We start from the raw sequence: 27,315 nt of genomic DNA, 5'->3' as shown, positions 1-27,315 counted from the left end.
AAACAATCACTGTGCTAAACACTGATGGAACAATATTTATTCATCACCAAACAGAATTAAAATACTGTCTTACTATTTTCTCTAGACTTACCTCTGGAAGTATTGAAAACCTTTCATTGAAGTACTTCAGTAAAGATGGCTCTCCATAATGCCGACTAACTGTTGAAAATGAACAGATTTTTACTATTATGGTCTTACAGTTACGCATCTTCAATATCACAATCAAGTTTACATGTATATATTAAGATCATACAGACTATTTAGAAACTCTTATTGAAGAGTGTTTTTTATTTGGGGGGGAAGGGGTGAGAAGAAAATTTTTTGCAATGCTGATTCAAGCTAATGATAGATGGCATTGGGTCGCATATATCACAAGAAAATATCACTGCTTAAAAGTTTTCTTCACTGCATGAAAACAAACAGCTGATTTCTAATTTAGCTCATAAATATCATTTACTTTACACCATTTGTTGTCAACATACATTCATCCTGCTTGGCCTGATCCTGAAGTTTGTTGCACTTTTCCCTTAGCTCTTCATTTTCTGTCCTCAATTTTTCAATGATAGCTTCTTTTTCTGAAAGCTTACTGAAAACAATTGAAAAGAATATATGAACAGCCAATGTTACTTTGAGAGGAGATTTATTTACAGGAAAACTAAACTACAATTGTAAAAGGATAAAGTCTTATTGTTCTCCCAGCATGCAATTCAGTCCACCAAAGAAAACTGTCAACGACCTGAAGCAAACTGTGTGGAACAAATCACACAATGAAGACAGTGATGGTTAATAGTAAATCAAAATCTCACGTCTGTGACCATACTGCGTTACTGTAAGGATGTTTTTTGTTTGCCTGTGTTGTGCTAGATGGACATATGTGGCAGTTTATCCCCATCCTAGGCATTTCACATGCTTATAACATGCAGCTATTGATCAATGATCTTGTTTTGGAGTGGTGTAGATAATCTATAATCTATTGCTTGCCATAACACTACCCAACTGTCCCCCAAGTGATTATCCCCCATCTCATTTACATCCAAACCTCTTCTTAACAGTAAGAGTATGGGTATCTGATCACCAGCCTTCATGTTCACTAACTGGTAAAAGAAACACCTTCTCCTTATAGCTAAACCATGAAAACAAATTATTTTCATAGCCAAAACAATAAACCACTTTCATGACAGTGATAATGGCAATGGCATTATGACAGGTTATTTTTGACACTTTGATTTTTAAAAAAGTCTTTAAACATGAAAAAAAGAAACTTACGACTCTGCTGCAACACACTCTTGTTTGACCTTGGACAGCTCATTAGTGACATGCTGCTTGGCCTGTATCTCGCTCTGTAAGCTTGATTGTAGAGTCAACAGCTCCATCTTGTCCAGCCTCTGAGACCGTCTATTCCTCCATCGTGGCCGAGTCTGGAATATAAATAAAAACAATCCATCTACCAAATTTTGTCAGCATATTATTCTGCTAAGACGCAACCCATGTAGCAATAAACTGCACTTTACAGTTTGCAAGCTTTGTGCAAGGGGTCTTGATGCAAGAATTGCTAGGACAGGCTATTGTTCTATTCCACATAAAGGCTTGTTTTGCATGATCTAGATTTCACTGGCTTTAGCCTATCAGAACGCTGGAATAGTGCAGGCTTTCTTTTACCTCAATTTACCCAAAATGGCATTATTCAACTGTTATCTTAGGAGTCTTTGGATGATATTTCTTGCAAAAGACATACACTGACACCTTGTTCTTTTCTTTTTCTGCATCTTCTTGTTCCTATTCACCCCCCGTGGAGCACAGGGCCACAACTACACCACATCATCGGATACAGTTCTGGGTGTCCCTCTCCAGCTGGAACCATGTCATGTCAGTTGTCTCTGCCTCGCTGTGGACTGATCTCCTTCATGTCTGTCTGGGTCTCCCAACCCTGCGCCTCCCCTGTGGGTTCCAGCCTAGAGATTATTTTGTTAAATTGTTGGCCGGCTTTCATAAGGTGTGACTGAACCAGCCCCACTTCCGCTTCTTGATGTCTTGGCTGGCAGGTTTTTGGTTGATTTTCTGCCACAGGTCTGCATTGGAGATCTCGGGACATCTGATGTTGAGGATGTGTTGACAAATGTCTGAATCTTGTTGGTGATGGTGTTTATCACACATCATGTCTCAGATCCATATAAAGGGAATGACTTTATATTTGTGTTGAAGATGCGGACCTCAGTGTGTAGAGATAATGCCTTGAAGTTCCAGACAGGTCGCAGGATGTGGAATGCAAGCCTGGCTTTATTTATTAGGCTTATACATCTTCATCTGCACCTCCATCTTTGCTGACTATGCTGCCATGTAGTTGGAGTGGGGCTTCTTGCTTGTTGTTGACCCGCATTACTTCAGTCTTCTTGATGTTGACTGTCAGGCCAGTCATCGCTGCTTCTTCTGACAGCTGAGTGAGCTTTGTCTTTGTGCCTGTTGCTGCTTGTGGGACAGCAGGCTGATGTCATCTGCAAAGTCAAGGTCCTCAAGTTGCCTGGCAAAGGTCCTCTGAACGCCTGTGTTGCTGATAGAGGTTGCTTTTCTCATGATCCAGTCTATGACGATCAGGAAGATTGTTGGTGAGAGCATACAACCTTGCCTCACTCCAGTCCTCACTGCGAAGGGGTCAGTCAGCTTCCTGTTGTGGATCACCTGGCATTTCAAAATTCTCGATCCTATTCATCCCCAAGGGCTCCGCATCTGTTTGGGTGCCTTTCGCACCACTCCTGTACAAAGTTTGTATGCAGAAGCTGGTGAGCCCCCACTTTCTCTCTGTCGTCTGAAACTCATGCTATCCTATGTCTGTCGTTTAAAAGCTCACCCTGCGTACCAAATTTGGTGGAATGTTAGTGAGGGCAGACAATTTTCCTGTTGCTGTTCAAGCACATAAAGCACACCTACCCCTGGCTCCTCTCCAGGTACACCGATCACTTTCAAGTTCTCCAGCTCCTCGGTCATCTTTGTAGCTAATGCCTGAAGGTAACCACGGGCATCCTTTTCATCACTGACCCTGTAAGATATTACTTTGCTTTAAATTAACACACAAGGGTTTTAATTAGGTATCTCAAACTGAGGCTTATCAATGGTAAGTCTATGGGAGCCATAACCTAGATTTTGGTCCAACTTCACACACTTATGCTATGGCTGAATTTTGTCAATAAAATAAAACTGTATAAAACAGATTATTTTTATCTTTTATTATATTTTTGTTCACATTATAATGAAAGGCAGGTTACTTATTAATCACCGAATGGTCCTTTTCATAGTCATAGTCTTGGTAATATTGGCAAAAAATGTCATGATATGAATGCAAAAAGGTTTTGTGCAGGTGTGCACTTCAGACATATAATAAAACCACAAGAAAAAATAGCGCAACTTCATTTTTGTCTGCAAACAGAAGGTTTTTCTCTGCCAAAAAATATCAGATTTTAAACTAACTGAATGGATTTACAAAGAAATAGTAAACAGAAGCCAAGAGCTGAAATTTTTTTATCCAATATATATTTACCACAAGCAATTTGTCAGTTTGGAAATATTTTAAAAGCCCCCAAACTTGAAGAACATTGAAAAGAATTATTTTAAGAGCACCCAAACTTTCACTTCTGTTCAATTTTAGTGCCATAAAAATACCATGATAATTGGGATTATTAGCAAATGCTTAATCTCTTTGAGAAGATGGTGGGTGCATGTCTCACTTAACATGAACATTATCAATTTGTAAATATTTTTGAAAATATATGTAAAAATATAGTTCAAAGAGCCTTGATAATTTTTAGTGAAAAATTTACATTTTGCTGAATGAGTTTTTTGTGTGTTTAGGTTTTTCTTTTTTCGTTTTGGTTAGGAAAATGAGGTCAAATAACCCATCTATTGTGATGAGAGCTGTGAAAAACTGTCCTCAACAGCATTGGACTTAAAAACATAAACTGTGCGTTAATCTTTTAAAGATATGAAAACAAGAGTCTAACTTGAAAGTTTATTGACTTCATTGTAAAGTTTGATCTCTTTTATTAATAGACTGGTAGTCATTATCTGACAGAGAAAACTTTAAAAAAAAAAAATTTTTGATGGTGTGCAAGTTTGTGCACACTGTTCAATAACTCTTCAATAACTTTCACCGTCCTCTTTCCTCTAGTACTAAAACCATGCATGCAGAACAATTACAAGTTATTGAAATCTGCCTTATGTTGTCTTCTTAAAAATAGGTTGATGTTTAAATGCAATGGAAGCTTGCAAAGATGAACATTTTGTATTCTGTTTCCCCTTTGTTTAGCATAATTTCTGAATGCCAGGCGTGGCTGGAGAAATGTGGCTAAATTCTTTTATACAGAGATCCTGCCATGTTGAATATTTAACGCAACAAGCATTTCAGCTATAATGCACTGAAATTTGACGAATATACAAATTTGAAAATGTTCAAGGAAAATTGCATTGAAAGTTAATTTTTTAAAAATTATAGCTTCATTTCTAATTAATTTAGACACTTCATTATGTGTCATTCAAAAATAGAGATCTTTAACACATAAATTTTAGTATGGGTTACCAAACCTTACATAACTGTTCTGGCAGGGTATTTATAAACATATACATAATAATAATTAGCGCCTGTTCATGCTACTCTAATTTGTAGTACGTACATAAAAGAACATAAACACAGATGAACACATTAATTACACAAACACAAACACTGCATGAAAAAATATTTAAAAAGGAGTAAGTTTCTGGCAAATATGTAGCAGTTCATTCCAGGAAAGAGGACCAGAGTCAGAAAAATTACATTTAATTAATATATATGTATAGGAGAACTCAAATTGTAATAATAAGGATAAAAAGTGAAAAACAAAAAGAACAAAAAGAAAAATATTTACAAATAACATGGCAATTAAAATGAAATTACCATTTGATAATCTCAGAAATCTGCGCTTCCCACTGTGCCACTGATTCTCGCTTGTCATATATATCTCTGATTTCTTCCTCCATTTGGGTTCTTTCTCTCATGAGACTGTCAATACGATCTTGTTGCTGCAAAACAATTTTTTACACTTTTAATGATGGTAGCAAAGTATTCCGGACACTGGGGGCAAAGAAAGAAAAAGGGTTAAATATTCTGTCTGATCTAGAGGTTGGCACATGTTGGAGGTCTGCATGAGCAAATCAGAGATACATAATGGGCTGATAACATGTTAATAACTATTAACAGTGCTATTCTTAAACTTCTGTATGCAGATGACATGCCCCTGGTGGCCTGCCTCAAAGACGAGCAGTCCCTGTCACAGTACCTGGACTGCGAGGGGAAACTAGAGGACTGGTTTGACCGCAGCTTCCTAGAGCCGAATGTTGAGAAAACAGAGGAGACGGCCTTTGGGAAAGCACATGATGGAAGAGATGCCAGTACTCCTCTCTTCCGACCAATCCAAATCAAAGGACAGCAGGTACAGAGGGCTGCCAGTTTTAAGTACCTTGGTACAGTGATTGACAGAAGCGATCACGTGAACCAAGTGTCCAAAAGGCCCAACAAAGACTACCTTTTGAGAAAACTCTGCAGCTTCAATGTCAGCTCTGGGGTACTGGAGACTGTTTACAGGTCTCTTGTTGAGAGCATCCTGACATTTAACATTGCTGTTTAAAGGTCACCTCCTTGTCAAAGACAAGGCATGGCTGGCCAGAGTCATCCACCAGGCAAATAAAATGACTGGTACAACACAGCTGCCACTTTCTGACTTGTGTCTTCATGCAGTCAGAAAGATGGTACATATATCATCCTTTCAGACCAAAAAAAGTGAGGCAAACTTGTAGGTAATGCAGGCATGGAGAGACAGACAACCAGTGCAACTCTTAAACAGCGATCATATGTGGTGCAGTGAAGGAATCAATGTTTCCTAATCTGCTAGACTACATGAAATACTGTTTATTGTAATAACACAGTAAAGAAAAGACAACAGATTTTACAAGTATTTAACAAGCACAACAATAATAAAAAACATTATGACTTCCAAAACATTTCTGCAAACATATTATGCTTACCGATTGGTTCTCTTGCTGGAGTTTATTATTATCCTCTTTCAAATCTCTAAGCCGTCGCCCAGATGCGTCAACTTTTGCCTGCAGCTGTGACACCTGATCACGGAGCTCCTGGGCAGCTGACTGCTCTGCCAGTTGCAACCGCACACGTTCTATCTCTGCAGTAGCATCAGCAACTTTCCTTCCACCTCCTGCAATTGAAACTTCAGCTCTCCGATCTCTTGTGAATGTTTTGAAATAAGGCGATCAGTCTCGAAGTCCTTCTTCTCAAGTTCTGCCTTCAACCTAAAATTTTAAGAAAACTCAGTTAAATTTCATTACTACATCAAAAAACTTCCCCGTAAGAGTTTTTATCTCTTTTTTTTTTTTTTTTTGCTTTTTCTTTGAGACTTATATAATTGTGCAGTTTTATATTAAGTAGGTAAAAGAGCATCACCAGTCCATCACAGAATCTTAACTTTCCTCCTTTCCAGGGTTAATAGCTTGGTAACCTTCATGTGCTATGTTGTTGAAGGAAAGTCACTGAAAACAACCCTCCTTTGTTAACTAACCTGTTTACTTCTTGAGTGAGTTCAAGTTTGGCTGTTGTGCCTGACCGACCCATATCCAGCTTGGATTTGAGTTCTTCAGCATACTGCTCTGCTCGTTCTCTCAGTCGCTTTTCTTTTGCAACCTCTGACCCCACTTCATCCAGCTGATTTTGTAGCTAAACAAGCAACAGATGAGTGTCTCATAAGAAATCTTTTTAAAAAAAACAAATGTACTGAATTAAGCAAAATGATAATCATAGGCAAGCACTATTATAATGTATTTCACCTCTTCCCAGCATGCTCAATGTGGATAACTAAATGAGCAACATGAGAAACAAATACAACAGCACTGTTATCAATTACAAAAACAAAGAGAGCAAGAAAGACGATGGGAGGACTACATAAAAAAAAAAAACACTGGATTTTTGTTTTAGCAAATATTTGTAAAACTTAAGAAACATATAACAAGAAACAAATGCTGCAAATTTTCTCATTACTTAAGTGTGTTTGAAAAAAAAATGTGTCAATGCATGTTTCTACAAACTCAAGATTTTCATAGGGTGTGTGAAAAGACACTTGCCTCAGTCACAGTTTTATCTGCTTTTCTCTTTTCTGCTTTGAGAGAGTCAAGTTTGCGCCGACTATCTTCTATTTCATCATCCTTATTCCTGTTCTCTCTTGTCAGTTCTTTTACCTTTGACTGGCTCTTCAGAAGCCTGTTTTGGGAAATAAAACATGATAAATAATCTATTAACCAACTACAGTTACATTTAAATAGCAGTTTATGCCCAGCACAAAAGCCAGGCTCAAAGTACTTTTTGTACAGGCACAGAAGCTCACACCTTTCTGGAAGGCATCAAGTGCACTTTCATGTGAAAATGAACAAACACACTGAGTACAACACACATACAGGATGGAAGAAACCAGAGGACCAAGAAAGAACCTTCAACAGTCTGGCCTGTAAATAGGTGTCAAATCCCTGTAATGTGTCTTTGTTCCATCTCATCTTGTTTGGCTGGATATATACTACTGCTATTCATATCGCCATTGTAGGTTTTTGGTAGTGTTTTCTGAATAGTGTACACGACTGAATGACTGTACCTAGTACCAGCCTTAAAAAATGATGATGACTGAAGGAAAAAGGTAAAATTAATAATAATAATATGTTGATTTATATAGCTCTTTTCCCCACCATTAAAGGTGGGCTAAAAGCGCTCTACTAAAAAGAAAATACACTGTTAAAGGCATACTCAAAGTGCTCTACTAAAAAAGAACACAAACATAATAATAATGGATACTGGTCTCAATAACAGTTGTAGAATCAAATTCAAAGCACAGAGAAAATGGAACACTCACATATCATTAGCTTCTGTGTACTGTTCCATGGTTACTTTCTGTTTATTGATTGCTTCCTTCAGATCACGGGCTTGATTTTTATATTTGTCCCGCCAGTCTTGTAGTTCCTATAAAACATAATCTTTTTTCTTATGTCCTCACTGATCATGTTTATAATACCACCAATAAATCAATTCAATAAATGGAAACTCTGTAAAATACTTTTAAGGATTAAACAATTTCCAAGAGCATTTCTAACCTTTTCGAAAGCTTGTTTCTCTTCATCACCCATACGCAGCTTTCTCTCCAGCTCTTGTTTTTGTTCAGTCACTTTCTTCAGCTCATGCTCCAGAGTACTAACTTCTGATTGAGACTCTACAATAACCAATATTCATAGCTTGTATCACATTCTTTTGGCTTCCACCACATCCATTCATTCACAAACTGTGCCAGCCACCAATGACGTGCAACAAAAACTGAATTATAAAAGGTAAAAACAGGCATAATTATATATAGTACCCTATGTTGCCTCTTATCTCCATGGTTTCTATATGCTTTATAAGATGGCAAAATGTCTTCCATCCAAAAGAACTAAACCATTAAATGTTTACAAAGGATATGTGACACTTATCTTTTTTTCCCTGCAGTTTGGATACTTCAACTAAGTTTAAATATTCATATGCACATTAATTAGACAGAAATATATTCAATACTCCCATCAATATCAAAAGGCTCACCTGCTACTACTCTGTGCAAAACAGCAACCTCCTCCTTCAGCTGCCGGAGATCTGATACATCATCTCCTGAAACTGAAGGCTGGGTGATCTTTGCTGAAGATTCCTGGAGTTTCCTGTTCAAGTCACGATTTTCTCTCTCCAAAAACTTTATCTTTTTCTCAAGTTTTTCTGTGGATAGGTTGTCAATTTTATCATTGTCGAAGTCTTCTGATATGTCTAACAAACACTCTGCATCTGACAGTTTGCTGTTAAAAAAAAAAAAAACAGAAAGGGATTGCTGAAGCAATTAACTGAATGAGGACAATTCAATGATGACCATTCAAAATAAGAATGAACCACCTGATATTCTAAATGAGTTAACACACTATATGCTGCAATGTCTTTCGTGGCCATTGAATATTAATAATTCAAGATTTGCTACTTTTATGAAATGCAGCAAGAATATTTTTGGACTTTCAATTATAATTCTGATTTTCAAATAAAATTTTATGCACGCCTAATCGATTATAAATTTTGAATAAGGAGACACATGTAACGATGTTTTTAAAAAAACCTCTGAAAATAGGTAGCAAGACTGTAAATGATAATACCAGTTTTTTGTAAATGTGAATCCAATGAATGGCAGATGATGACCCTTGAACGCTGAATGGGATGTTGGAGGAACAGTATCCTGTAAACATAACAACAAATAGTGGATTCAAATGATATTCCTGGAAGACTGATGAAAGACAGCTGGACAATAATGCAAATTTTTTTTAAAATCCATTTAACTCAATCGACACAATTTGTTCCACATGGAACTCCTGACCACCTAGAGGATGAAAATGTGCACTTTTCAACATAGTACTTCATGACTGCCTGGTCACATTGAAGAGATAGTGGAATGATCAGGACCTCATACTAATATGTCTTTTAGGCGTGTGCGGACGTTTTGCCGACGGACGTTTCGGAGCCGGACGTTTTGCCGACCGGCGTTTCGCCACCGGATGTTTCGCCGCATTATGTCAGAGAGAGAGAGCTTACTTACTTCTCAAAGAATGAAAGTAACTACTAGATTACACAATAATTCTTTATTTCAAACAAATTTTACACACAGACTTCACAGACAGTTCACTTTGTCACAGATTATGCGCAACTGCTTTGAGAAAAAACATTGATACAATGGCGAGAGAAATGTGTGAGCTAACGGTTCACATGAGGAGGGATAGTGAGAGAGAGTTCACTGATACATTGATACAATGGCGAGAGAAATGTGTGAGCTAAGGGGCGTCACACACTTGACTTCAGCTACAGGTCCCGCCTGAAATGCCGAAATGAAGTGCCCCGCGCCCAAACGTCTGGCGGCGAAACGCCGGTCGGCAAAACGTCCGGCGGCGAAATGTCCGGTCGGCAAAACGTCCGGCTCCGAAACGTCTGGCGGCGAAAAGTCCGTGTACCCTTTTAGGATCACATTTTACACTGCAGAGCTGTCTTTCCACAATTGTGGATAATAATTCTGCTGGATGATCCAAGTATTAAATACTGTCATGTCACATCTCAATGGCTTTTTAAACATTACTTTAGATACTTCTTCTTCAAATTATTATGTTAGAGAAATGTGTCTCTGCATTCAACTAGAGGAATCTTCCTGACCATGACCCTGTTGTGGTTTCTGTAACAACTGGTGTTTTACATGAATGGGTTGTTAACCCAAAGCAAAACCCCCAACCTGGAGGAAACTTTATATAACTTTTAAGGATTTTGAAAAGGCATTAGACAGTGTAGACAGGGATGTCATCTGGAGGCTGCTGAACCACTATGGTATTCCACCTAAGCTCATAAACATTATCCAAAGGTAGTACAAAGACTCATCCTGCCAAGTTATCCACAACAGCAAACTCACTAAACCTTTTGTAATGAAGACTGGTATAAGACAGGGTTGCATATTATTGTGGACAATTTAACTGATGGTTAGAGACTGGATCATGCGTAAGACAACTCAAGACAACCCAACACCAGTATCCTGTTGACCTTCGCCAAACAGCTAGAGGATCTGGACTTTGCAGATAACATTAGCCTTCCTATCTTATCGGCAACAGCATACACACACACAAAAAATGAACAGGCTATCAGAGGAAGCGGAGAAGACTGGCTTCAAAGTCAACAGACAGAAGACAGAAGTGATGAGAATAAACAACAACCAGGAACTCCCGATCCAACTTCAAGGAGAGAACATCCTGGAAACAGACTGCTTCACATATTTTGATAGCACCATCAACAGGATGGTGAAGGGGACGACAATATCAAAAGCCACATCAACAAGGTCAGCCTACCCCTCCATCCAGAACTCCCGAGCAATATCCCTCTGCAGCAAGACCCTAATCTTCAATACCAATGTGAAGGCAGTCCTACCATACAATTCTCAAATCTGGAGAGTGACGAACTGCATCAACAACAAAATGGTCCAGACCTTTCTCAACCGCCTATGATGTCTGGGCATTAGATGGCCCAAAATGATCTTTAATATCTCCAAAAACCAACTAAAATACCAAAAGCTAAGATACCAAGAAGCACGAACCAGCTGACACCAGGCAGGACACAACGATAAAGTCTCCAAAGTTCTTTGAAAAAAAAACCTACAAAACCAGATAGGCAAATTTAAAAATGATTATATTGAGATGAAGTCCCATTACAATAAACCATCTATTACATCACAAATTTTATCCAGACAGAAGTTTTGATTATCTTTTGTCTATAACAGACATGCATTAAATGAAAGTCTGTCACTCACAGTATGCTTTACTTCAGCATCATCAACATCAAAATTAGATGTATCTGTAGCTCCTGTAACTTCTGGCTTATACGGGGCATTCACTGAAACATAACTTTGGTATTAGATTTATTTTTACACAGTTTTTGCCTGCAGTTTTAGTTAAAATATGACACTATGTAAATATGCTTGTTCCTTTTTGTCAAGCAAGATGAAAACACTTTATCTTATACATCTTTGACCCAGTTTCATTCATTATGTTTAAAAAATGCAAGTTACATGTAATTAAAGCAAAAAAAAATGGAAATTGAAAAAAGTGCTGCTAGCCTGTTTCAGGAAATTAAGTATTTTTATAGTATTTTTTAATGTCCAAGAACATATTAGATCTTGTTTTATTTTTGATAGGTGTTTACACTTGTAGATGCCTTTTCCAAAGCTCACAATCAGGTAAGATAACTGGCCATTAAAAATTTTTAGTTTTCTAAAAATTGGCTGATATGGCTGAAACTTAGGAGTCATGCTCTATCAATGCATTAAACTAATATACCACTATTATGATTAGGTTTCAAGAAAATACAAAAAGGCTTATTTTTATATAAACTGCACCTTAAAAGTTTCAGAACAGGAGACAGATGCACACCCAGAAAGGAAAACATAGTGCTGATGCTTCAACACAGTCATGTAACATTACGATGAACTTTGTGTCATATTTAATATCTGCATGCACACAAAAAGTGTTATTTCAGTGATTTGGGTGGTTATTTGTAGTTTTCTTTTGGTGGGATTGATTTTTTTAATTTGAAGAATTGGAAAAAATCCTTGACTGCTGACTGTAGTTCAAAAACAAATATAAAATGTTCCAAATGCAGTTCTACATAGCATGTACTAAATGATGGATGGGAACAGCCTTTCTTGGGACTGGTTTAGGACAGAAAGTTAAAGGCAATAACCTGAAACAAATTCTTAAGAAACAATCTTAAGGCTATAAACTACACAAATACAATATGATCTCAAATAAAACACAAAATAAATATCGCCAATTAAAATTTTTAAAAAAAGGTGTGTATGTGTATGTTTGAAGTGGGGAGGGGGATGGGAGTAGGTGGAAATCTCATGTTCTATACCTAAAAACTTATGGATGTTGCTGCAACCCAAGTTAACACTGAACCCAAGTTAACACTGTTACATTAAAATCACCATAATAAAATTTGGAAACATTACATTTTTTTAATAATCGCAGCGATTTTATTTTCCTACTCTTATTCTGTAAAAAAACACTCTTGCCTTAATGCATTAGCTCAGAGCCATAATTTATTGCGAAAGGAAAAAGAAAGAAACCCTTACTGTCTCTTATGTTGTCCCAATCAATTCCAGCAAACCATGGATGACTCTTGAAACTGTCCAGACCATTTCTGCCTAATCTTTTTTCAGCACTACATATCAATCTTTGCATGAGATCTTTTGCCTCTGGTGAAACATCATCAACATCAGTAGGAAACTCAAAACGAGTCTGTAAAAATAAAAATTGGGGAAGTGAAAAGAAACATGAGTAAATTTTGGAAAGTCTGCAAGCATCTTCCACTAAAGATTGCTATCTCAGCAAAATAGACGTCTCTTTGAGAATTACAGTAAAGAAAGTTACCAACTGATATTTGCAAGTGTCTGAATACTACAGAGAACATACAGATTTTTCTGTAACCCTCGTGCCTGCTGTACATGCTAACTGTCACAGTGAAATAGATTCTGTAATATAACATTATTAGTAGCTTTACTCATGTGCAGATTTGAATCATGTGGATTTTCTTATCTAGGCTGTTTGGATTTTGTGTGATTTGTATCAGGTGTACCTATTGCTACTTTATGACAATGGGAGATGACCTCACATTCAAAGTTTTTCTTAAATATAGATTAGACTTAATGCAATGCCTTCTATGCAGAAATTCTGAATGAGGGAATAAAATCCTTTTCGGTGAAATGACCTGCATAATGAAAGTCTGAATGAGACAGTAAAATTAGGTGAACTGATCTTCATATTAACTTATGCTACATTCCACACTGTGTAAGCTTACAACCCCTTAGACAAGATGAGACTTGCCTTGAAAGCAAAGAAAAATACTGTGTCGAATAGTCTACACCTTATTCTTCAGATTTAGTTGATGAAAATAATGAAAATTTGGCAGAAATTGTGTGTAAGCAGCATATAAATAATGGAAGGAAATCTTTTTTAAAATATCACTGGAAATATGATGGACAGTAAAGACAGTTATTTTGCTTATTTTGCACATTCCTTTTGCGTCCTTTTCTTTCCTTTTGTTGTTTTTTTTTTTGGGGGGGGGTGTCAATTAAGTAATTAAGGGTATTTTCGTGCATTCCAAAGTAAGGTTTATATCATACTAGGATTGCAAAAGAGTTAAGGCAATTAAAACTGGTTATGGGTATTCACCTTTATACCAGCTATGCAATTTTAGCAAGGACAGCGTTCGGCTACAATTTTGAATGTCCCTTTGCCTTATTGGCTTGAGGGCACTAACTCTTTTTCTTTTGTTCCTTGTAATGCCTTTGGGTTTTAGTCGAGTCTGGTGTCTGCTGACTACTGTTAATCTGTGCCCTTCATTGTATTTTTCCTGCCACTGTTCTGGACTGTTTCCTAAGCCTGTGCCATATTTCTGTTTTCTTCATCATCTAACAGGTCTCAAACGCCATATCTACATCATTTCGGCTCCTGGATTTCCGTTTGCTGATTTAAATCATCGGTACCCTGCATACGTAACGATTTCTGCTCTACATACTGTCTACTTTCCTTGTAACATTCTTTCCGATGCTTTAGATTCTGGATCTAAGCAAGTCAACAAATATGGACTTGATTCTCTGATCTCATCTACAATCCTGCCTCCTGCTTCATCTATTTTCTTCACAGCCACTGTGTTGATGTGACCTCTGCGACAATAATATGTGCACCAACAATGAACAACTTTTTGTTATTGGTGCCACCAACTCCACTACTACTCTTCTATTGATACAACAACTACAAATCACAGTTGCAGCTGGTAGTATAACTGAGCTATAGTGAATGCATCTATGCTGACAGCATTCATCTTAAAAACAATGAACTTGTTTTGAGACCATTATTATTCTATGTGTTTATATTTTAAGCATCTTGAGTCTGGAAAAAGGCGCTACACAAATGTGCTATTTATTATTTTTCAATGTTTTTTTTCAAAAGTTTAATTAAATGGAAAATAATTACATACAAAACTGGCCAACAACCAATTAAAAATCTTTTAGTTCCACTTTGCTTCAGTAATATTTCAATAATAATTTATCACGGCTTCACAGATGAAATATTTCTTTCTTGTGTTCAATGAATTAAATGTCTTTTGGGCAATTCATCTTGGTCTGCGCCTGTTTAGGCAATCAAAAAGTTTGTTTTAAATCAAAAGCTGATCAACCAAGTAACTTTTCTTTTAAAAACTAAAAGTTTTTTTTTCATTTTAGTAAGAAGACTTCATCTATCCCTGTCTTCTGGGCCGACAGTAATAAATTTAAAAGCGTGTGGTAAAACACGTTATTTGTTTACAAAGCATTTACAAAATTTTTATATCAAATTTACCTTAAAATATAAGCAAAGAGTTTAGCATCTTCAAAAACTTTGATAACACAACATATGAAGGTTCTAGGCACTTTCCAAAGAGTTTTCTTCTGCGAACCTGTTGGAACTCTGTAATTTCAATGCAGATTCAGACACTTTGGAAGTGTGCTTCACACTCATCATTTCTTCAAAAATACTACGAAAGTACTTGCAACAAGGTCCTATGCAGTACAATTTCATGATTGTAGCTTTAGGAACACAAAATAAATAAAATGAAATAAAAAATAAAAAACAAAAAAATCCCAGTCTACAATCATCTTATTATAGACCTGGATGTATGAAAAAGAGCATAAAAAAATGTCATGATTATCATCCTCTATCACATTATTTCGTTTGACAAAGTGTTGTACAGAACCTTAACTTACTTGATGGTTCATGATCTTTCCATATGTCTCTACCAATGACTCTGCATAAAATGGGGTTTCGCCATATAACATTTCAAACATGCATACACCCAGTGACCACCAGTCACATTCTGGTCCGTATCTACCATGACCATCCTCCATGGCCTGTCAGATATATAAAAACTGTTTAAACACACTAAGCTGAACCAAAAGCAAATAAAACTAAGTTGAAAGAAACATTTTTAGACCTTTTACATCTAAACAGGATAACTCTGTTCTGAAAATACTGTCACAGTATTATATTAATAGAAATGCTATGCAAGGAACTAAACATTTTTCAAACTTTAAATTAATTAGAAACACATACCATGCTATCTGCTTTAAAAATGTAAACAAATGAGTTCATTTACTTTAAGTACCATTTTCTTTTCACTATAAAAACATACTTTGAAATTGATGTTTTTGAAGCCTCATTCCTTACCCTAAGAATCTCAGGAGAAATATAGTCAGGTGTTCCCACAGCAACAGAAGATTGCACCTGCACATAAAAAAATTACTTATTACTCTTTGTACATAGTTTCCCTGCATAAAATCTGTGCAAAAAAAAAAAATAAAAAGTGGTTGTGAGATTAACACACTATGAGGTACGGCTACTAAAATCATGAGAATGGGCTTCTGTGGATCAAATTATATCATGCAGACCTGAACTAGAGAAGAGAGGAGGAACGTTGAGCTTGGACAAGCATGCATAAGTCCTTTCAAATTTCAATATTACACACTGTGTAAAGTTGACATGCTTTCCTTATGTACCAGAAAAAAAAATGATTGGTTTAAAAATGACGCAACACATCAAGTTGAATTGTTAGCGAACTTCAGCAAACACTTTTTTTTTTGCATCTTTTTAAATGCTAACTGCATATGATGACCCTTAGCCTTACCAGCTTGAGGGGACTAGCTCTCCAGATTTCTTCGGATTTTGTTATTTTTCTAAGTTAATTTTGATTTTGGTGTCCACTGTTTGACCTGTTGTGATCCTAGTGATGTGTTGGACTGTGTTTCTCGATTGTGACATTTTGGCTTCAGCTGATCCGTTGACTAACAGTTCTTTCTTCTATGATGTCATTTTCACCTCTGTCAAGGATGGAAACCAGATGGGGCCTCTTCCCTAGAGCTATCCTCTTTACACAAAATCTTCTTCACCTTGTTGGACAACCCAAGAAAGAATTGTGCACTGCCATGAAGAAAATGGAGTTCTTTATCAGTCTGCAACGGTGTGATCTGGACTTCCTGCAGCTGCCTTCCAAAGAACTTCATCACAGCAGACAGTTTTCTTTGGGCATCTCTTGGATACCGGTAAGATTTTTTTTTCCAGAACACTGATTATAATATCCACCAGCCTCATGATGTCTTCTGTTGCCAATGGACTGAAACCATGTGACAAAGTTCCCTTAGCAGTGGCAACTGCCTGTACCAAAAATTACCGCCCACCCCTGCTGGTTCCATTAACATGAAAGTCATGAAAATCACCATGGTTCAAAACTTCAAGCACATGCATTAGACACATGTTCCTGGTCACAAAAGCGCAGCAAGGATCTCTGAAGGAAAGTCCTTTTCAGGCACTTGGGCTTTCATTTCTTGCCTCAGTACAGCTTGGATTACTGTTGTGTGCTGGTACTTCACACTGTCCAACCAATGAAATGATGCATACTTTCACATCCTGTATGAAATACCCAATCTTAAGCTTGTCTCCTGGCAGTTCCACAAATGACTTGTGGACCATATCTGTGAATGCTTGATTGGTGCAACCTTACTTTCTTAAGCATCAGTTTCCTTGCTCTGACAGATGGAGTTGCTTCACCTGGCTGGTGGCTTCACGCAGTGGCATCACACAATCCAGAGGAATGTACTTCAGAAACTGCCACTTTCTTCTTCAAACTTAGTTCAAGCCTTTCTGAGCACTTGTAACAGTTTAATGCCTTTATTTCTATTATTCTTGACTTGGTTTGTTGAAGATGCATTCATTTCTACCACAGTTTTTTTTCTGTTTCTGTTGCACTTCAAGTTGCCCTTCACTAACTTTATCCTGCAAACACTGAATGAGAGCAGACATTCTTTAATGAACTAATAAGCATTTCACTTTCTTCTTGAGTACTGTACAGTTGTTTCTCTGCTTCTTGAAGTTTTCTTTTCAAGCAGGCAACTGTTTTCTTTGCAGCAGCAAGTGCAAAATGCTCAGCTACTGCAGCAGGGATGAATGGTGCTGCAACTTTCTTGGAGGTCAACTCTCTTCAAGAAACAGATCCATTTTCTTCACACCATTCTTGTAATGTAAATTCTTATGCAGAGCATGGTGCCTATCCATAATCTGACAAGGACTGCCAGACAAATCAGAAACATCAGCTTCCAAGATTCTGAAGTACAATTCTGGTTCTTTTATTCTTTGAGAAATTCACATAATTTGCATCTTAGTGCTGTAATATGCTGCTTGCTATTTGTTTATACGGTGGAACCTCTATTATCTAGTCTTCAATTAACCATGCATTTGGTTGTCTGGGATCGCCTTGAAAAACAAAATGCCAGACATCACAAGACTGCCAAGATTTCCAACTTATAGGAATGTACACTACCTTTGTTACAGCTTAAGTTTTCTTTCTTGAGCAGGAAGCGGATTCAAATTTTAGTGACATCCTAACACTTTGCAAACTCTGTACGTCAATAAAATTGGAATACTGTAAAAACACAAAGTAGCATCTCCTGTCTGATTTCTTTGAAAGAGAACTTCATAAACAATGCAAGAAAGGTAAGAATTTCTTTGTAAACTATATATTCTAGCATTTGCTGGATAATTGATGTTCCACTGTATATGCATTTGTGCAAGAAAGAACAAATTTTTTTTTTTGCAGTGCACACAGCTATAGATTAGTGTTTGCTTTAAATGTCATCATCTACTTTTGCATGTTTGAACTTGTAAAGTGCTTTCAGCCACCTTTGATGGTAGGTAAAATGATTTATGAATAACCATTATTATTATGAATACCATAAATTTTGGACCATAAGTCGTGACTTTTTTCCCCAGCTTTAAAACCTACAGTAAGCCGTGTTTACTGCAATGCAGATTGTTTGTGGATTTTTCAATGAGCTCCATGTTACAGTCTTAGTTGTTAATGTTGTACAGTGCTAACTGTTCACATTTTAAAATCAAAACCGCATCCAAGTGAAGCATTCTGAACCACACACACTTATGACAAAAACGAGACAAAGTGCTTATGATGCAGTTTTCAAGCTGTATATATATATGCTGCTTATAAACCAGTGCAGCTTATTTGTGAAAAAAAAAAAGATTAAAAAAAAAATTATCTTCTATACATGTGCGCTCCATAAATAAAAATTTACAGTATTACTATTCTTGTATGTAAATGACTTTGAGCCTGGCTTTGGTCCCAGGCTAAGGCACTATATAAAAGTGCTGTATTAAAATAATTATTTAAATGTTTTTTCAAGACCACATCATGCACCTAAATTCACTAGAAATTACAAAACAGAACAAGTTCAGACTGGATTCAGGTAAAAATTATTTACTTTTTAAAATAATAAACTCATTAGGTGAATATGGATGGATTGTAACAATTACTTTGAATTCTAGTCGGGTTAATATGTTTAAAAGAATAAAATTAATCTCTCTCTTGTGAAAGACAAACTGAAAACATTTAACTGCAAATATGCAGAACTGTGTAAAATGCCATGATATACACACACATGTTCACAACCACACTTCTGCAGACATTAATCATCAAAGAGGGACAAACAGCTTCCCTACCGTCCCATCTGGCATAAGCTTGAGGCAGGATCCAAAATCAGCTAAGACTATGTGACCACTTCTGTCCAGCAGCACATTGTCCGGTTTGATATCACGATGAACATAGTTGAGGCGATGAAGCGAACTGATTGCAAGTACCATCTCAGCAATATAGAATTTAGCCATATCCTCAGGAAGTCGGTCCTCGAACTTGCTTAGCAGTGTCAGCAGGTCACCACCACAATAATAGTCCATCACAAGATACTGTAACAGCCACAAAAACTTGGTCATTGACAATCAGCTCCTGGTCCCACATCATTTTTTCTTAACAAAAACTTCTTTTGAAAGTTTAAAATGAATCAAGTTTTGTGCAGTTTTTTTTAATTCACCAAACTCTTCATACTGGAAAACTGGCTTGCCAGAGAGGTCTAAAGCCAGCAATACCCTATGTGGTAATACAAAAGAAAAAGTGAAAGCAAGTGGGTATATGTGCTTGAACATCACACAAATCCTTAGCTTTTGTCCAATCCCAACAAAAATTTCAAAAGCATTTCTTTTGCCTACTGGAAGGCTGCAGACTATGTTTGTTCACACATCGTTATTTCCAGAGCAATTTAATTTTAATGATTATATAATTAATGACCAATTATACAGTATTATCAGTGGCCCCAAGAAAGCTAGAGACATGTTTCATCAAAAACAGTACTCACACAAGTGCATCACATTATTGGAACAAGTGTTTCACAGTTTTAATACAGTGACACCATGCATATAAACTGGTGAACTAAATGAGCTTGACAATCAAAGTAGTAGATCCAAAGTTGATAAAATCACAGTGTGAATAATCTGCTAGAAAGATCAATCTCATAAGACTATTTGTGCTAAGAATCTCCAGGCAACTCCATGTATCCTCGCCAACCACATGCTCAAAGATGCTACATAATTATTCCTGAGGTTACCTGAGGATAATAGATTTTTCATTTAAAAAATGATGATCTTTAGCCTTCTTGTATATATCAAGAGAAAACAAGAGTAGTTCTAAAGTTTGAAGTTTGAAATCAAATGAAATGTACCTGTGCAATGAAAAACGCTTTGAGGCATATTATTTGGTTACTAAGTTTAATTCTGATGATAAATTACTGATAACATAACAGTAATGATGGCACATGATTAACATTTTGAACTTGTACAGAAATTTAGAACAATGCAGTAATTAAATCAGGTGTCCTTTTTAGACTTCAACTCAACAGAATTTTTTTTTAAAGCTTGAAACTTAAAAAGTTTTTAAAAATAATTAAAACTTAAGGTATAATATAGAATTCATGTTGACACAGACAGAAAATGTTAATATCAGTGTTTCAAGTCTTAATCGGCACATAACAATGCACTAGTTAAATCATTAAGCTGTTACATAAGATCTCTTAGGATGCTACTCTTTTTTTGTCACACAAACTCACCAAATAAGTATCATCCTGAAATGCATAATGCAGGTTGGTAATCCACCGCCTGTCTCCATGTACCAGTACATCTCTTTCCTCTTTGAAACAAGCGGTCTGAAGCACAAAGCATTAACTTTTACATATCAAATACAATACAATGAAACTAAAGGATCTCTTTAAGTTCTGCTATTTCCATTACATAAAACTCAAAATTAAACAAATACATTAGGAGCCCTCAAATATTTACAATGGTACTTTTTATAGATTTTCTGGTCACCACAAATGGCAAAACTCACCTCTGCTCTTTTCAGCATCTCCCATTTATTCAGAATCTTCATTGCATACACATTATCTGTTGATTTCTCCTTGACAACTGCCACCTTTGATGACGCAAAATTATGATGAATACATGCACATCAAACACACAGTCTAGGTAAATTACATCAACTTCTGCACACATTTACATATACTGTGCTGTAAAAAACATTCAATTACTTGCACAAGCACAAAAAAATTAGTAAATAAAAGTTAACTAAAAATTAAAGAAACAGTTTATAAAACTGTTAAAAATAAACTTGGGACTAAATAATTCTACATAATTTAAATTAAGTTTTTGTTAATGCTCACCTCTCCAAAAGCACCTCTGCCAATGACTTTGAGTGTCTCAAAGTCATCTCTCTGCAACCTCAAGTGCTTGACGCTATTTGCTACAGGTCTTGCTGGAAAGGGCAATTATGGATTATGCTTTTTAAAACCAGCTTGAAACTTAAATATGACATGCGAATAACTCACAACAACAGTGACAACCAAACATGAAAAGGTTCATAAAAAATAAAACAATAATGCCTTTTTTTAAACCTTCATACTAACAAAGTGGAAAGAAAAAAAATTGTACAATGCAACATCAGAGCTCAGAGTCCTAAAATCTCATATGCCATATCTACACTTTTAGATTATAGTAATTTATCTGAGATGTCAAATCAAACATTACTAGCGAATAACATTCACACAACTTATATAAACCTATACTAATCTGCCATGTTGGACATTTTGCCCGATAGTAACTGGAATTGCAATCCACTGCAAACCAATATTCTATGACTGTGTGTGTGCTGAGGGCTATATATCTATATCTTAAAAAAGATTGTTACAGGAAACCTCTATAGGCAATAATAGGAAAACTGGTCTCTAAAGTAATAAATAACAAAAAATTCACCACATTTTACTCAACATATAGAACCAGGTCAAAAGTATGCTTAAAACCTGGCAGTGTGCTGTAGTTTCATGCATTTAACTCTATACAGAACATAGAATTATAAAGAAGCCTACAAATGTTAGCAGCTCATACCAAAATGCTTATGCATATTACAAACTACAAAACACTTAAACAGATCACTAAAACAAAGAGAACAGAACAAAAACAATAAACCTCTGTATAAGCTCCTATGAAATTAAGACCAAAAAGAACTGATCTCTTATCTGGCTAGTTTCAAAATGGATTATGTGAATAAATGAAAAGAAAATCAAGAGAAAACCCTGTTAAATTATCATTGTAATAAATGCTTACCTGGTTACTTAAGGAAAAGCGAGTGAGAGAGAATGTGAGCGTGCGCGAGTGCATGCCAATCACATGCCCCTCCCCCGCCAACAACAAAACACTGTCCAGGATAGTTAAAACTCGAGTGTCGTCTACAAAAACAATTTTCAAACTAGCTGTAAGTTTCTGTCTGTAACCTGTCTACACAATTATGTTTAAAAGGAATATTATTATGTGAATGTGCGTGCTATCCATTTCACTAATAATTAAAATGAGTCATACTGCTTGCTATGCCACTTCCGTTTTCTGATCGAGATGCAGTCAACGTGATGGAAAACTTACCAAACTCGACATATTCCGAGATGTTTTTCTCTCTCCTCAGCGTAGAGCTGCTGCACTCATCATATAAAACAAGGAAAACGTCCAAAAGTGTTTCGACGCTGAGAGCGAGACCATTGCTCTTTTTAACTCCGTTCAGGAACAGCTGTTCTAGTTTCTTTAGCCTTTCCTCAACCGACATGGTCATTCCACAGAATGATTATTTTATGCCACTTCTGCAAATATAGTGATGTCCATCACATTTTATGCTTATTAGAACTGTGTTGCAAATGATATTTTCTGCTTGCACGTAGCTACCTGAAATGTTACCATTACGCTAACCTGCAAGTCAACAGTCACATCCTCGAACAAACATCTAACACCTTCAAAGAAATCATGCCTATCACTTCCTCTCTCCTAATGTGTCACTGCATTTACCACGATCACGCAGCACTGAGGTAAACCACACACGTGAAATAGTTACCCGTGTTTTGATTTTTTAAAACGCATGTTTGCGGTGGAGCTGAATATGCGATGGGCCGATCATAGTACTAGAAACAAGGTTAGTTATATCTTCTGCAGTTTCCATCAATACTATCAGCCACAAACATGGCGACTCGGTGGTCTCAGGAATTGTGGGAATTCAGCTACGCAGACGATAGGCATGACGTCATCCTACATTATGCTAATCGGTGGAACGGAATGTCCTTTGAGAGAATGCCGTCGAGCCCAGGTTCTTTGGACACTCATTATTTATTATTATAGCATATTATTACTCTGTAATGAAAATTTCAATCAAATGTTATATGAAGTGTTAATGATTGCACCGTGCACTCAGTTATGTTTGGCCTTCTTGTACACAGACGCGGTGCAGCAAAGTCTTTCATGCGATATGGCAGACGCAATGATAAACCTCCGGAATGAGTCACTCGAGCCGCGAGTTCTTCGTTTCACCCACCGATCAAAACCTGAAGAGATCGGACTTTGCCACGTTCTTAACACGTCCCACATGATTCTAAAGATAAAAATCCTGCACTGCCAAAAATTAAGTGACCGACGTTTATCAGCAATAACGATAACTTATATATGCAGCATGCAGCGGGTACGTCTCTCACCCCAGCTAACACTTTGCAAACCTCAATTACATTAACGATTTCCCACAATTTAATATTACTCCTGTTGAGGTATAACCACCTAAAATACTTTTTAAAAGCGTAAAGCTCGATCTTGGAGTTTCTATTGTGAAAGGCAGATGCATTAATTATTGTATCATACGTAGCATCTGGCACAACCCATAACAATTAAATGAATCAAAACTATAGTTTCAGCTAGTCGAGGCCTACTCGTCGACCATCACTTAGGTGCATGAATATATATATACGTTAACAACCGTAATATAGTGGTAATAAACGGTGTGAGCATAAATTTCCATCAAACAATTCACAGTCGGATGCCAGCCAAGAACCTGAATGCGGTTAATAGAAAGTAATCATAATGAGATAAATATTGGGGGGGGGGGGACATTCTGTCGCCAATCTCGAGTTACCTGTTACCCGAAGTATCCGATTTCCCAGCGACATTGCATGTATATGAGCCACATTTTTAAAGCTGTCATTTAAGGAATTTTAAGCCATCAATGATCATGCAGTAGGGGCTAAAAAAGAAATCTACAACTGCGATAACAGCTATATGATCGAAGTACTGGAAATACTCGGACAGATTAATCATTATAACGGTTGTATCCACCACCCTATATTCCCCTCTTGATCCATTTAAATAGTAACTGCAATTTACCATCACATTAATTAGCCCTTGATCTAATGAAAGGAAAAAGAAACACGTACTCCTTTACTACAAAGCAAAGACATTAATCAAAGAAGACAGAGGTTTTGTGGCACTCTTAATTACTTGAAAACCTTAAATGTGATTCAAATGACTATAAAGTTTATCTTATTCTGAATATTGGATAATTTCTTGTGGCTGTGACAACCGGGTGAGTCATTCTTCAGTAAGTTTTGTTTCTTGTTAATTTATTTATTTATTTATTATTTTTTTGTCGTTTAACACTGAAAACAGCATATATTGTGATGTTACCACCGTGTATGGGCGCTTGTGTGCATGGCTGCACTCACGCACCTTCTCCTTTTTTACATAATGCACCAGTGCGAACGTCGTTCTCTGTCAGCATGGAGTTTGCACCTACACACACAAAGCCGATCGAGCATCTTCCTACACCGCTGACATATCTGCGAAGGTTTCAAGAATTTCCGAGCAATTTATGGTGGTAGCGTACATTGTGGCGATGGGGATCAGTAATAGTGGTGTGGTAGCTGCAGGGTCAAAATTATCACGATTATGAACAGTATACACCTCGATCCCTTGCCATCCGGAAGCTCTCTTAAAGCTCTCAAATTTTGAGTGCAGTGAAAACAAACACGAACTGCGCAGCTTAATTAATACAAAAGACACATATTCGGCTAAAGAAAACCTTTTTATACAGCTGTCATTTTGGCTGTTGACGAAGTATATGGAACACTAATCAGAACGAGAAAAAAAGGAAGTTTAACGAGGAGTCGTCAACTGTGGAACGGAAGAGGTGCGTTCTCAGAGACCATTTGAAGGGCCCTGGAGAATATACGTGACGAAATGAGGAAGCCAGATTGTCAAGTTGCAGTGCCCATTTTGCCAGGGAGAAGTCTGACACTGAAGGTTCCTGTTACATTTATGGATTATGTTTGTTGGGCAGTAGATGTGTACTCATCCTCAGAGAGATGGACATCCAGGGGCAGCTTTTCAACGGAGTCCGTAGGATGACTGTTTCAATAGTGAAGCAAAGGCTGTGCTTTTAATGACCACGGTGTTTTGATGGTTCATCGACGGAAGTTTATCAACTCGAGTAAACATTTCAAGTGAGCGTATCTTACGCTCGATGCCCACTCATGCCAGTACAAATGTCAAGTTGTACACTTGTCTAGCGCGGTGAACCAGTATTCTATGTTGCTCAATTTATCCCTGAAGAGAAAATATAACGAATTCGGAAAATGACAGGTTTATAGACGGATAGTTTGATTAGTTCACATTTTTCTGTGTTTTCAGTACAGTGAGGGCAAGTTGTTTTCATAACTCACTATAGCGTAAGATTTCGATGTTGCCACTGCATAGTAGATGCCAGCGAAAGACGATGACTACCACTCGACAGAATGAGCACTACACAAACGTGACAAAAAATAAGAAGAAAATGCGTTCTTGATATATGGCACGCGACTTCTCAGATGCGCCATGGGCCTATTTATAGTCAATGTTTGTGTGTGTGTGTGCAGTCTTTCTTGACATACCAACAGCAAAAATCTCACAACGGAAAAAAAATTTCTTGGCAGAAATCCACAAAGCTTACTATATGAACTGTTACCTTTTATAATAATAATGTAATGATCGAGGAAAATATAAGAAGCAGTGATCTTGAACTAGTCTGCCAATTTATCAGGAAAGCGAGTCTTTCATCCTGAAAAGATTTCGACCTCTGTAGGGTTGGAGCGGCGGGGGGCGGGGGCGGGTGGGGAGTGAACGTAATGGGAGTTTAGGGTTTAAAAAAAGAGAGTAGAAATAGGAAGTATAGAAAGAAACGAGCAGGTAATGTCAGACATTGCGATCCTAAAAATTTGCTTCTGACACTGCCTTTCTCTTTTGAATAATAGTGATCATAGGGGAGCTCGATCTTCCTAACTTTGTTCGCCGGTGTGACGAACACTTTCTTGTTTTGAAAGACTAAGAAAATGATTTTCGACTTTTGGACGAACAGGCCTGAGGCAGTCATCAGTATTAACCATGATGTTGCAATCGAGGTCGATTCTTACAAATATTTAGGTACTATATCTTTGATAACAAGCTTAAATGGGACATCAGCACTGACATGATCTTCCGTAAGAGCCAACAACGTCTGTACCTCCTACGGAAACTCAGATCTTTCTGTTATCTCTGTCATCCTCACTCTGTTCTAGTAGTCCTTCATTGAAAGTCTCGGATCATCACTTTTTTTTTTTTTCATCTCTTTGTTCCACAGCCTCTCCCTAGGGAACAGGAACAGTCTTGTCTCCCTTGTTGAATATCTGCTCTAAGATCACCGGAACCAGGCAGAGGGACTTGGCAGCCTTTTGTCATCAGCAAATCCTCAGGAAGGCATCCATCATCCTCTGTATTCCTATATGTGTTAGCGTATGAGTTTTCACTCTTGCTGTCTGGCTGTAGGTACGCGATGCCTGTACGCAGAACCGATCGTCACCGCAACTCATTCATTCCGCGTACTATTCACTTAATCTACTCTGCTGGCCATGATCTTGTACCCTGAGGTGGCCTGGGTCATCAACTGCATCTGCTGTTGTTGGGAACGTGTGTTGGGGAAGGGGAGAGATAGAAGTGTGCGGGTGTGAGACACTATTTCAACATGTTCATTTATATTATATCTTTTATATCATGTAAGCGCGCACCGCAACTGATCAATCCACTGACAAAAAATTATAATCTGATGAAACGCCGTATAAAGGGCTGGAACGCAATTTTTTCTAATAATTGGTTAAAGCACAGTTCAAGATATTATATACTCTTCTTTCAGCCTAGAGAAACAGAAAGAGGTGAATCCTATTAGCTGAGGCCTTCACAATGTATATAAAAGGTAAAGGTCGTGTAGGGGGAGGATGGGGGGTAAATTGATATTTTACGCCTACATCCTGTAAGCAGATACTATATACTGTAGTATAGAACAGTTTGCCCTAGGCGAGATCTGAACCGCAGTGGGGAATGAGGTGTTACAGGCCTCAGTTTTCTCGGGCAGCTTTATGC

The 27,315-nt window shown here is 37.2% G+C and overlaps 1 protein-coding gene across 1 annotated transcript in view; it reads right to left on the bottom strand.

Annotated features, from left to right (window-relative positions):
- Positions 1-23,122, bottom strand: part of LOC112571250 (serine/threonine-protein kinase MRCK alpha-like) — a 51,073-nt gene extending 27,951 nt beyond the window's left edge. Inside the window, 23 exon segments of the mRNA XM_025250125.1 lie at positions 92-159; positions 483-586; positions 1,267-1,418; positions 2,926-3,034; positions 4,922-5,046; positions 6,049-6,221; positions 6,224-6,330; positions 6,597-6,751; positions 7,156-7,291; positions 7,932-8,038; positions 8,170-8,285; positions 8,648-8,892; positions 9,238-9,317; positions 11,418-11,500; positions 12,741-12,906; positions 15,411-15,554; positions 15,871-15,927; positions 19,207-19,449; positions 20,643-20,738; positions 20,921-21,004; positions 21,252-21,343; positions 22,504-22,715; positions 22,964-23,122. Of these exon segments, the coding sequence (XP_025105910.1) occupies positions 92-159; positions 483-586; positions 1,267-1,418; positions 2,926-3,034; positions 4,922-5,046; positions 6,049-6,221; positions 6,224-6,330; positions 6,597-6,751; positions 7,156-7,291; positions 7,932-8,038; positions 8,170-8,285; positions 8,648-8,892; positions 9,238-9,317; positions 11,418-11,500; positions 12,741-12,906; positions 15,411-15,554; positions 15,871-15,927; positions 19,207-19,449; positions 20,643-20,738; positions 20,921-21,004; positions 21,252-21,343; positions 22,504-22,687 (2,826 nt within the window). The 5' untranslated portion in view covers positions 22,688-22,715; positions 22,964-23,122.
- Between the last annotated feature and the right edge of the window lie 4,193 nt (positions 23,123-27,315).

The sequence above is a fragment of the Pomacea canaliculata genome, linkage group LG8 (assembly GCF_003073045.1).
Source record: "Pomacea canaliculata isolate SZHN2017 linkage group LG8, ASM307304v1, whole genome shotgun sequence".
In the NCBI taxonomy this organism is placed as follows: domain Eukaryota; kingdom Metazoa; phylum Mollusca; class Gastropoda; order Architaenioglossa; family Ampullariidae; genus Pomacea; species Pomacea canaliculata.
Note: the sequence above shows the minus strand (reverse complement) of the source record. Positions and strands in the feature narration are given on the sequence as shown.